Source organism: Carcharodon carcharias, chromosome 8, assembly GCF_017639515.1.
Source record: "Carcharodon carcharias isolate sCarCar2 chromosome 8, sCarCar2.pri, whole genome shotgun sequence".
NCBI classification, from domain to species: Eukaryota; Metazoa; Chordata; class Chondrichthyes; order Lamniformes; family Lamnidae; genus Carcharodon; species Carcharodon carcharias.
Genome location: NC_054474.1, coordinates 15085525 through 15097840, shown reverse-complemented (window position 1 = coordinate 15097840; position 12316 = coordinate 15085525). Strand labels below are relative to the sequence as shown.

At 44.4% G+C, this 12316-nt stretch overlaps 1 protein-coding gene across 2 annotated transcripts in view; it reads right to left on the bottom strand.

The window, feature by feature from the left end:
• Positions 1-3159: 3159 nt before the first annotated feature.
• dele1 (DAP3 binding cell death enhancer 1) overlaps positions 3160-12316 on the bottom strand; it is a 31479-nt gene continuing 22322 nt past the window's right edge. For both annotated transcript variants that reach the window (XM_041193532.1, XM_041193533.1), the window contains exons 8-13: positions 11781-11923; positions 9699-9857; positions 8683-8775; positions 7700-7859; positions 6464-6577; positions 3160-4066 (exon numbers count right to left, since the gene is read on the bottom strand). In XM_041193532.1, the coding sequence (XP_041049466.1) occupies positions 3738-4066; positions 6464-6577; positions 7700-7859; positions 8683-8775; positions 9699-9857; positions 11781-11923 (998 nt within the window). In that variant the 3' untranslated portion in view covers positions 3160-3737. The remainder of the gene's footprint in view (positions 4067-6463; positions 6578-7699; positions 7860-8682; positions 8776-9698; positions 9858-11780; positions 11924-12316) is intronic.

The following is a 12316-nucleotide window of genomic DNA, read 5'->3' as shown; positions in this document are numbered from 1 at the left end:
TATTTCCTTTGACTGATGGAAGACATTAGACAAGTTCGAATGACATTGATTGCTTCATTTCAGAATAGCATTTCCATCTTTGTCTCAATATAGCAGGCTGGGTAGTGGAAACTTTGGTGTGTCTCAGCTTAAGCCCTATAGTTCTGGAGCTGCAGCACTTCCTACAGGTATCACACTGGAGCACTCACTTGGTACGTAAGCATTTTATTTTAATCTTGTGTGAAATTTAAACCATTATTAATTGGTTATGAGGCAATTTGTCAAGTGGGAATTTGTTCAGAGAACATGTAAGCAGTGTTATTCAATGCAGATCGCATCATCGCAACTGGCAGGGCCCCACATTGCTGCAATTGGCAGGGGGCAAGCCCTGTATTGTACCCGAAGGTAAAGCTGGGTGTTATTGGGGGAGGAAGAGGAGAGAGAAATGCTGTGATGTCAATGGGGAGATTACTAGAGCAGCTGAGGAGGAACATGGAGCTGAAAAATTGGGTTGCCGTTAAGATAAACACATGCTGTGAATGGATTTCTAAAAGAGGCGTAATACATATAACCTGAGGTGGAGATAAGGGTGGGCAGCACACTGCAGCCTTATTTTGTCTTGGAGGTTACCTCTTTACTACTGCATTTATTCACACTGTTTCCAAATCCGACTGACCCGGATGTGCTCTTTAGTCATCGGAATACCCAGAACAGGCCTTTTTGAAACCTTTCATTAAAGCAAGATTGGAATATACAAGTTACACCAATCCCAACGGGTGCAAGGAGGTAGTCAGCTTAAAATAATCTACAGGTGTATAAAACCTGAGAAGGCAAGAATTCTGCACATTGAGCTAACTGCAGCCAGTTTAGCTCCTCTATAATAGGACGCAGGCCATTTCTTGACTCTAATTTTTGCACATTTTGGAGAAGCTTGAAGCTGGCAGTAGTTTTACTACAAAGCGCTTTTTATGACTTTAGCAGAATAGTGATGAGAGATTAAATGGAATCTTCATCATAAAAACATTCTCTCTCTGTTACGGTGAATGTTATGCTGTTATCTTGCACAGCACTGAAGTTTCCCGTCCACTAGTTTTAACCCACTAACTTAGAAGTTTGTGTTTAATTACAGTCTGCTGCTTGTTAACCAACTGATTACCAATGGCTAAAATAAGGATGTTCTGGATTTAACAGAAACTGCAGCTGTAGTCAGTCAATTAGGACTAGGGCAAACCTGGGTGAAAGATCTGTGGCAATAATTTGAGACATTGAGGAGGAGTGGAAACCACAGGAAATAATTCACCCCAAATCAACTGTCAGTGTCCTTTGTAATCCTGAAAATGTTATTTAGATGACCTCGAGATATCCCACTCCAAGGAGACTGAGGCCAGCCTTCTTAACCCACCCCCTCACAAACAAAATCCCCGAGAGTGGGAATTATCAGATGGATTTTTAACAACATTTATAGAATGAGCTGCATTTGGGGTGGGTGCAAAACATTTCACCCACGATTACTGTTACGCAAGAACTTGTGCAGACAAGTGTGGCATAGCAAGAGCCCAGAGACATGGTTGGGGCAGAAGAGCCTTTCATCTGGTTCCAGGAGGAATGCTGGCCAGACACTGGAGAACTGACTGAGCTTCTTGCTACAGCATGGGATCTTCCAACAAGTGCACTGCCACACCTGATCCTCCTGCCGCAGGGAAACAGAGGGACACGATGCAAGGGCTGTACAGAACATCAGCTCTTCAGTGTCAATGTAGGAACATAGGAGCAGGAATAGGCCATTCGGCCCTTTGAACCTGCTCTGCCATTTGATAAAATCACGGCAGATTTGACTGTGGTCTCAACTCCACTTTCTTGTCTGCCCCCATAACCCTTGACTCCCCTGTCTACCAAAAATCTATATAACTCAGCCTTGAATAAATTCAGTGACCCAGCCTCCACTGCTTTCTGGGGAACAGAATTCCATATACTAACAAACTTCAGAAAAAAAAAATTCTCCTCATTCTGTCTTAAAAAGGCCTCTTATTCTTAAACTGTGTCTCCTAGTGCTAGTATTCCCCACAAGAGGAAACATCCTCCTGGGATTCACCCTTTCAACTCCCCTCAAGATCTTGCATGTTTCAATAAGATTACCTCTCATTCTTCTAAACTCCAACAATGGGTAATGGCCTAACCTGTTCAACCTGTCTTCATAAAATAAGCCCCTCATCCCAGGAATGAATTGAGTGAACCTTCTCCAAACTGCTTCTAATGCAATTATATCCTTCTTCAAATAAGGAGACCAAAACTGTGCCCAGTTTTCTAGGTGTGGTCTCACCAAGGCCCTGTAGAACTTTCCTACTTTTATATTCCATTCCCCTTACAGCTGGGAGGGCAAGAGAGGTGTATTAAAAACAGTAAGAGGGGTTGTGATGCATTTAATGTTGTTCAAAGGTTGGCTGGGATTGCCATGATGCACAGAGAACCATAGCCGCTATTTTGGCAGTAGGTGTTTAATTGCATACAGGCAGGGTCAGCTGGTTCACTGGGTTTTCAACCAGTCAAAAAATGGAGTTTAAATAAAAAATAAACGGTGTTCTACGGACCATTGGCAGAGCATATACTGGGATGTCTTTTGCTTGACAGAGTGTGGAGTGTGTTTCTGTAAATGCTGCACACAATGTACAGGATGAGAACAAAAAGGGGTGGCATGTTAAAACTGTCTGTGTATGGGAAGAAAGAGACCTAAAGGAAGTTCAGATGACGTCTTCTGAAATTAAAGGTGCACCCAGCAAGCAGGGAGAAAGCTCAGTTTAATTATTGTCATCGCCCATTTGACCAAGGAAAGTTTACATTCAATGTACAGGAACAGGTCATTCAGCCCAACAGATCCATGCCGGTGTTTGTGCTTCACAAATGCTGCCTCCCACCCTATTTCATCTCACTCTAAGATTCCGAGGGGGCTTGAAAGGGTAGATGCAGAGAAGATGTTGCCCCTTGTGGGGGAATCTAGAATTAGGGGGCACAGTTTCAAAATAAGGGGTCTCCCCATATTCGAGACGGAGAAGAGGAGGAATTTTTTTCTCTCAGAGGGTCATTAGCATTTGGGATTCACTTCTCCAGAGGCTGGGTCATTGAACTTATTCAAGGCTGAGTCAGGGAGATTTTTGACTGACAAGGGAGTCAAAGGTTATGGGGAGCAAACAGGAAAGTGGAGTTAAGGCCACAATCTGATCAGCCATGATCTTATTGAATAGATTATTGGAACATTACTTGGGGCGGGGGAGGGAATTCCAGAGATCGATGGGGCTGGGAGCGGGTGGGGAATCTGCAGGTTCAGAGCGGAGACACCAGATCATGTGAAGATTTAATATATAAATATATCTCTCCTGGGGAGCGGCTGGAGAAGAGAACAGGGCAAGCGGGATCAGTTTTCAGATTGCGCTAGCAAAGAGCAGGCACTGACATGATGGACTAAACAAATCTCTGTAACTCTCTGTGGAGAGAGCTGCTTTGCCTGTCAGTGGTGAGGTGTGCGCCAGTCTGTGGGTCGGTGTTTTTTAGCCATTGGCACAGAGCACGGCAGAATGGAAAAGGTTTGTTCCAGAAATCCCTCCAACACGGTCTTTTCTTTAATGATAGTCTGTGTAGTCTCTGGCGGGCGAGCTGAGTATCCATTTGGCGCCAGTGAGGTATATTATAATCCTCACAGCATCGGAACCCTCCATTCACAGAGTGACGTGTCGGCTTCTATCCAAGGGCCCCTTTCATGCAAATCAGCCCACGCCCGGGATGCTGCTGCGGAACGTGGGGTGCCCGGGCGGGAGTTCTGAGCGGTGATTCAGGCAGGTGACGCCCACCGATCCCAGTAGCTCGGCCCTGGCGGCAAGGCTTCCATTGCTAAGCGGTGAGGCATGGAGAGAGCCCGTGCTCCACGAGTGCGGTAGAGTCGAAGCTGCTGGCAGGTGGCAACCTCCCCAGTCTTCCTTGACTTCACTTGGGCGTTGCTGAGGGATGGGCAGTCTGGGTGTGCCCAGGGAAGGGAGACAAGGGGAGGACATCACAGACCTCAGGGTAGTATGCTCTCCCGAGAAGCTGAAATTTCCTGGGGGGGGGGGGTGGTGGGGAGAAATAATAATTCTAGTTAACAACTAGTTCAGTCACCTCAGCCTTTACTTGCTTGCTGTCTCTCGGAATCCCCTGGCCCCTCTATTTCTCTGTGCTCCTTCAAAATCCTCCCTTTAGTCACCATGACTTGTTACCTCACCTAATCTCCCTCACTTAATCTGTACCCGACCCTGACACCCCTCCATTTCCACTGTAAAGTGCCTCAGGATGTCTTTCCATGTTTTAGGGAAATTTCCTTACTCTAGAGAGTGATTAGAATGTGGAACCCACTACCACAGGGAGTGGTTACGGTGAATAGCAAAGATACATTTAAGAGTAGGTAGATAAACATGTGAGGGAGAGGGGAATAGAAGGGTATGCTGATGCGGTTAGATGAGGAGGGGGGTGGGAGGAGGCTCCTGTGGAGCATAAACACCAGCATGGACTGAAAACAGTAAATTTTAGGTAAAAAGAAGTGCCATTTAAGAACAAATTGTTGCTTTTTTAAATATAATAAAAACATAAAATTCTGGAAATATCCGGCAGGTCAGGCAGCAACTGTACAGGGAAACAGAATGAACATTTCAGGTTGAAGATCCTTCAGTAGAACCTCAAACGTTAACTCAATTTCTCTCTCCACAGCTGCTGTCTGACCTGCTGAGTATTTCTAGCATTTTCTGTTTTTGTTTCAGAACTCTGGCATCTGCAGTATTATATTACCTCTGTGCTTTTTCATAAGGTTTCACACAACAACAACTTGCATTTATACAGCACCCCTAATGTAGCAAAACGTCCTCAGCAGCTTCACAGGAGTGTTACCAAACAATCTGCCAGAGTTACATAAGGACACATTCGGACAGGTGGCCAAAAGCTTGATAAAAGAGGTCGATTTTATCAAGTGTCTTAATTAAGACAGGGTGAGTGGTAGGGAGATGGGGATGCTTAGGAAGGGAATTCCAAGGTTTAGGGCCTAAGCAGCTGCAGGCATGGCCGCCAACGGTGCAGCGATTAAAATTGGGAATAATGCAAACAGCTAGAATTGGGAGGAACACAGAGATCCTGGTGAGTTCTAGGCTGGAGAGCAAAGAGACAGGAAATGAAAGGGAAGAGTTGGAGAGAGAAAACTGTGTAAAGCTGGAAATCTGGACTAAAATCAGAAAAATGCCAAAAACATGCTGCAGATCAGCCTGCAGCTGCAATCTGGGTCCTGATTAACGACCTCACTCTTTCCGATGTTGTGCATTTCTGGTCTACACTCATGAGTAATGTCGAGGGCCAATTACACTGCATAAATCATTCATTGTCATTGGCAGCCTTCCTTTTTGTAAGACGATGGTTTGTGCCGTGGTGGGCAGCTCTGTGTTAAGCATCACCTGGTATGGCTCAGGATATCCACACTGGCATGGCACTCTCTGCCACATTTGCTGCAGCGGAAGATAGTGTGCTGAGGAACATAAATATCGCAGCTAAAACAATCTCTCCTCAACTCCCTGAATTTGTATTGGCTTAGTTACCTCCCCAAATTCAACCTTCCAAGAACCAAGACTCAGTTCCCTCGCCCTGGCGCATGCACTCTCGTCAGTAAGCACTACTGCTCCAACACATCAGGAAACAATCTCAATAGCGTTGAAAACAGATGGGTTGCAATCATTACAGAAATCCCTGATAGCGTATTTCCTCACTGATCCTTTTACTTCCTATTTGGTTCGTTTTGCTTCTCCTCACTCGTCCTAACACTTCAAGCTTCTCGGTGCTAAATAGCCTGACTCTGCAGAAGCCTGAGGCTGGCACCTGCAACTTTCCTGGTGCAGGAAGCGTTAACACCACCTCCAGATCTTTGGCTGGAATTTGATGGGTCTTTGCCTTTGATTCAGAGATCTTTCATAGAACCATAGAACACTACAGCACAGAAAACAGGCCATCGGCCCTTGTAGTCTGTGCCGAAATATTATTCCGCTAGTCCCATTGACCTGCACCCAGTCCACAACCCTCCAGACCTCTCCCATCCATGTACCTATCTAATTTATTCTTAAAACTTAAGAGTGAGCCTACATTTATCATGTCAGATGGTAGCTCGTTCCACACTCTCACCACTCTGAGTGAAAAAGTTCCCTCTAATGTTCCCCCTAAACCTTTCCCCTTTCACCCTAAAGCCATGTCCTCTCGTGTTTATCTCTCCTAATCTAAGTGGAAAGAGCCTACTCGCATGTACTCTGTCTATACCCCTCATAATTTTGTAAACTTCTATCAAATCTCCCCTCATTCTTCTACGCTCCAAGGAATGAAGTCCTAACCTGTTTAATCTTTCCCTGTAACTCAACTCCTTAAGACCCGACAACACCCTAGTAAATCTTCTCTGCACTCTCTCAATCTTACTGATATCCTTTTCATTTACCTTTGATTTGAAGGTCTTTTATCAAGAGCTGCAGGTTGCGCACAGCCTCGGCACTGCCCAAGAGGGCTGCCCTCTGATACCACTTGATTGCTTTCGTTAAGCTCACCGGGAGGCCTGAAAGCGAAACAAGAGATTGCTTGGTTAGTCTGCTCTGGTGGAAGGGGACTGCTTGCTGTACTGTTCATTCACCAATCCATCAATCCTGCACGGAAGCTGGTTTGGGGCTGGCAATCCAGAACGCTATCACTGGGCCATGGGTTTTTATCATTCTTTGACGGGTTGTAGGTGTCACTGACAAGGTCAGCATTTGTTGCCCATCCCTAATTGCCTTTGAACTGAGCGGTTTGCTAGGCTATTTCAGAGGGCAGTTAAGAGTCAGCCATATTACTATGGGCCTGGAGTCACATGTAGGCCAGATCAAGTCAGGACGGCAGATTTCCTTCCCTACAGGGCATTACTGAACGAAACCAGATGGGTTTTAATCAGAATTGGCGATAGCTTCATGGTCACCATCACCAATTCCAGACTTCTTAAAAAAAAATTAATTGCCATGGTGGGATTTGAGCCCATACCCCTAGAACATTAACCTGGATCTCTGGATTATTGGTGCAGTGACATTAACACTTCACCACTATCTCCCCTGTTTCCCATGGCTGACACTGTGAGAGACACAGGCAGGTGCAAAAGCAAAGGGAAAAGGATAACTGTAAGTTATTCCCAGATCTTACTATGTAGGTAAAGCTGGCACTATCCTCCTCCAAGCAGTAAAGGCTAAGGGGAGATTTAAGAGAGATGTTGAAAACTATGAGCATTTTAACAAAGTAAATAAGGAATAACTCTTTCCAGTGGCAGGAGGGTCAGCAACCAGAGAAAATAGATTAAAGGTGACTGGCAGTATTAGCAGGAGATTCACTCCTTCAGAATACTGCTTGCAACATTATAATTTAAGGCAAGCAATGTCAAAAATAACAGGATTGACAATTAACGGTAAATAACGTTAAAATACTGTAAAGGGATGGGATGACTTTTGTGTTCAGCTAAGTGAAGGATGTTAGTGTTGGAGGATTGGAAACATGTAGACTCAGGTCTTGTTTTCTCCCATGATTTCTGATTTGCTGGGAGCCTGGCTCCCCTCTTTAACTCTATCAAGGTTTAAACCCTCCTCTGATCAGCCATGATCATAACAATTGGCCTACTCCTGCTCCTATTTTCTATGTTTCTATGATAGTCCAGTACCTCCCAGTCCTTGCTGGTGGAACATTCCCAGAGCACACTGCGCATCAGCGTGTCCATGGGCTGCAGCCTTCTGGTAGAGCTCCACAACTCTCTGAAAGTCCTTCTTCACTCCCCAGCCCTTCTGGTAACAAATCCCCAGATGATATTGACTTGCAGAATCCTGCAAGGACAAATAACAACTCTTATACTCCAAATCTCAGCTGCGGTTGTCAAACACAAAATTTGTCATGGAGCTAAGTTAGCATGGAATCTTTATCAGAAATTTGGAACCAATATTAAGAAGTTGGGCCCTCACTGCTTCAGTGGGTAGGAACATGAGTGTAGTACTAAGGATCAAATACATTCCTAGGATTGTTTTCTATAATCTCCAACTCTTGACCATCTCCCACTCCCTTCGTCCCGCCAGTAATGGCTGTGCCTTCAGTCTGCCAAAGCCCTAAAATCTCTGGAATTCAACTAACCTTTGTGTGAAGCAGCGTTTCCTGGCAATTGCCGAATGGCCCAGCTCTAATTTTAAGGTTAAGGCTTCTTGTTCTGTGTTGCTTCATCAGGGCAAATAGTGTAGATAGAAACGACCAAACACTTTAATCATCTTAAACACTCAATCATACGAAGCCTTCCACACCAGGTCAGAACAGGAGGAATACAGTACAGGGTGGGGCAATGTCACTAAGTGAATTTCTCATTCGGAGAGCTGATGCAATCATGATGGGCCAAATGACCTCCTTCTGCACTGTAATAATTCTGAGGTACTTTTGCTGTCTTCGCTGAGGGTTTGGAGTGTATCTGGGATGTAGTCTATGCAATGGCTTTGCTGGTCATCATTTGAGAGTCTGAGTGCACTGTAATGGTGGGGGGAGGGGGGGTGGTTAATGTAGACATTTTCTGATAGATGAGCCAGAACTTCAGGAGGCCATTCAGCCCATCTCAAATAGGTCACCCCTTAATCCTCTACACTGCATTAAAAGCACAGAGTATCTTACCCCACTTTCAGATGCCATTGTCAGGTACCTGGCAGCTCGCTGCAGATCTTGGTGGGGTTCTTTTGTAAAGAGTACACCGAGGTAGGCTTGGGCCTGGAACAATGAGGGGACATATTGTATTTTATATATCAGAACAGTACTTTCACAGAGATCATTTCTTCCCCACCTCCCTCCTTCCAGCCTTTTCTTCCATTTTGTGCCTTATTTTCTCAGGCACTTCAGAAAGAGAACACTTTCATTTCTATAGCGCCTTTCACAACCTCAGGACATCCAAAAGCACGCTGAAGCCAATCTAATACTTTTGAAATACAGTCACTGTTGTAGGGAACATGGCAGACAATTTGTGCACAGCAAGCATCCACAAACAGCAATGCAATAATGACCAGATAATCTGTTATAAGTGACGCTGCTTGAGGTCAGCACACTGGGGATATCTCCCTTGCTATTCTTTAAACAGTGTTATGGGATCTTTATATGCACCTGAGGGGGCAGAGAGGACCTTGGTTTAACTTCTTTTGGATGAGATGGCACCCCTGACAGTGTAGCACCTCGCTCAGTGCTGGACCGGGAGTGCCGATCTAGATTTTTTTTTGTGTGTGTAGTAGGAGGGATCTCTCTGAGGAAGGCAGCAGGCGAGGAGGTTGAACGATCGTTTCACAGCATCTCGAGCTAGGAGTGTCAGATGACTAAAGATTAGGCACGACGGTAATAGTCAGATGTCTTGCCGACAGTCATCCACTTGTGAAACAGTGCTGCAGTTCAATACAGGCTCAGTCCCTTTGGGAAAGGAGAATGGGGACAAGAGAATAAAATTACATACAAGTTTAACAGCACAGACACAGGCTATTTGGCACAATAGGTCTAAGCAGATTTTTATGCTCCCCAAGAGTTTCCTCAGAAAACAGAGGTGACTCCTCAAATTTATGTAACCCTCTTGAAGGATCTTAGCAACTTGGCTGAACTATTTTGTACATGTGCAACATATGTTTTTTTTTCAAAGAAATATGATCTCTTGCCTCTTTGATTCCAGATTTGGCTGCCTTTTCCAACTGTTGTATGGCTTCCTGGGTATCTCTGGTCTCTCTTCTTGGTTTTACGTGCAAGAGGTACATGGCCCAGCGGAATTGGGCCATGTTGTGTCCTAGGGCAGCAGCGTTACTGTAATACAAAGCAGCCTGGGAGGGGAGGAAAGTGAATAGGATTGGACTGGATTACCATATCATAACATCTGAGACATTGCCCTACATTTAAAACACAAAGACCAAAAACACATGGTGGGGATTTTAGTACTTTATGTCCTACCTGGGTAAAGTGGTTTGTGGAAATGGGGTTACTCCTTGTATATTTTTTATATTCTTTCACTGATGTGCGCGTCACTGGCAAGGCCTCTATTTGTTGCTCATTCCTAACTTCCCTTGAAAAGGTGGTGCTAGTATACTCACATTAAGTAGGCAAACGTGTGGCACTTTAAGCACAGGCATACTACACAGACAGCAATGAGATGAAAGACTTCCTTTTTTTTTAAGAAAAAAGATCTTTTTATTATTCTTTAAAGGATATGGGCATAAGCAGTTATTGCCCATCCCCAATTGCCCTTGAGAAGGTGGTGGTGATAACTGAGTGGCTTGCTGGACCATTTCAGAAGCCTAAGAGTCAATCATATTGCTGTGTGTTTGTAGTCATGGGAAGGTCGGCACTGTGCCCAGGTTGCTAGACTAGTAATCTGGAGACGTGAGTAGGTATCTCCTTCGGGCAGCTGGACAATTTAAAGTCAGGTAATTAAATAAATCTGCAATAAAAAGCTAGTACAAGTAGAGTATCTGGAATCCAACAACCTGGGGGCCGAGTCCGTGCTGGATTTTGAAAAATAATCAGAACGCCTCGATTTAAATTGGAACACCTTAATGCAGTGAATAGGGGACGTGGGAAAACCAACTGGTGTGATTGCAAAGCACTTTAGGTTAATGGCCCTGTTGCTGCTGATATTAATTCACTTTTCACACATTGGATTTAATAGCTCTTTCATGCCTCCACCACTTCCCTACATCGGTGCACCCTGTTTAAAATAAGGAAAGATCAATCAAACTGAAATGATGTTAAAAATACCCTGTAGTTGTACCTGAAAACTATTTGATTTTTATTCACGCAAGATTGCACAGTACTCATTAATGACTCTTTTTGAACAGACTTGGGTCGGATGCAAGACGACAGCCAGTGCCCATGGTACTTAAAGACTTTTGGGAATCAAATGTTTGAATGTTTGAATTTAAGTTTCTATGTGGGTGGTCTTAATGGCATCAAAATTCAACATAGGTATCCTGTACTGTAGCAAGAATAGACGCATGTCCTGATCCCAAGTACAACACATAGCTAAATATTCTATCTCATTGGATTCTGCAAGAATCTTTTGTTCTTCTTGGGTGAGTTCAATTGCCTCTGCCACATCAGCACTGGGTTGAACGGGGTCAAGGTTTGCTGCAGAACGGGAAAATAATATCCAGTTTTTGGGGTACTCTACCTGTATCAGTAATATTGCAAATGAAACTACCCGATTGTCATTAAAAACCTATTTGATTCATTAATGTCCTTTACGGAAGGAAACTCACTGTTCTTATCCAGTCTGGCCCATGTGTGACTCCAGATCTATGTGGTTGGGCAATAAAAGCTGGCGTTGTCATTGGCAACCACATCCCATGAATGAAACAGGGTAAGAGCAACAAGTTTCCCTCTCGGGTTGATGTGGTGGGATTTGACCCCAGTTCAGTGTAACCACTATGCTATCATATCTGTTTGAGTGAGGAATGTTGACCATGTATTCTTCAAGCAATGCTGTGGGATCTTTAACTTCCACCTCAACTACAGGTTGATTTAGCGTCTGTCTGAAAAATAAGCGCCTACTGGCATGCATCACTCCCTCAGTACTGGGCTGGAATCTCCATCGCGATCATGTGCTCAAGTCTCGCAGTGAGGTTCAAATCTATAACCTCCTGGCCCAAGGCATACTGTACTTGTGGGAAAGGTGAAAAACAAACAGAATAGCAGTGAACACACGGCAGTAAATAAATGCAAGTCATTCTTTCTTTTTGTCAGATTCCTACCTTCTCCTTGTCTTTGACAGTGCCTCTCCCCAGCTCATAGCAGACTCCAACATTGTACTGGGCCTTGCTATAGCCTTGGTTGGCTGCTATCATGAAATAGGAGAATGCCATATGGTAGTCTTGGGCTTTTATGTTTTCCAGCCCTGTTTCGGGAGATATTTAACAAACAGAAAGATCAATGGAGCATAGATAGAGTCAAAGTAAGTATATCAAAGTGAACATTTTAATTAATGCCTCCATTCTATCAAAGTATAAACAGCAATTTTGACTTGGTTATTAGGTGAGAAGAGCATCTGGTTTGCATATGCCTTCATTGGCTGAATGGCCAGTCAACCTTCTTTCCTTAGACAGACATTTTAAAATTCTCAGTGGGATGTGGGTGTCACCGGAAATGCTGGTTATTGGTCATCCTTCAGCTGCCTTGAAACGATGGTGTCTGCTTTCTTGAACCCTTGCAGTCTGTGTGAGGAAGGTACACCCACAGTGCTATTGGGTACTGACATTAGGTATGGTCATCCAGATGAGGTATCCAGTAC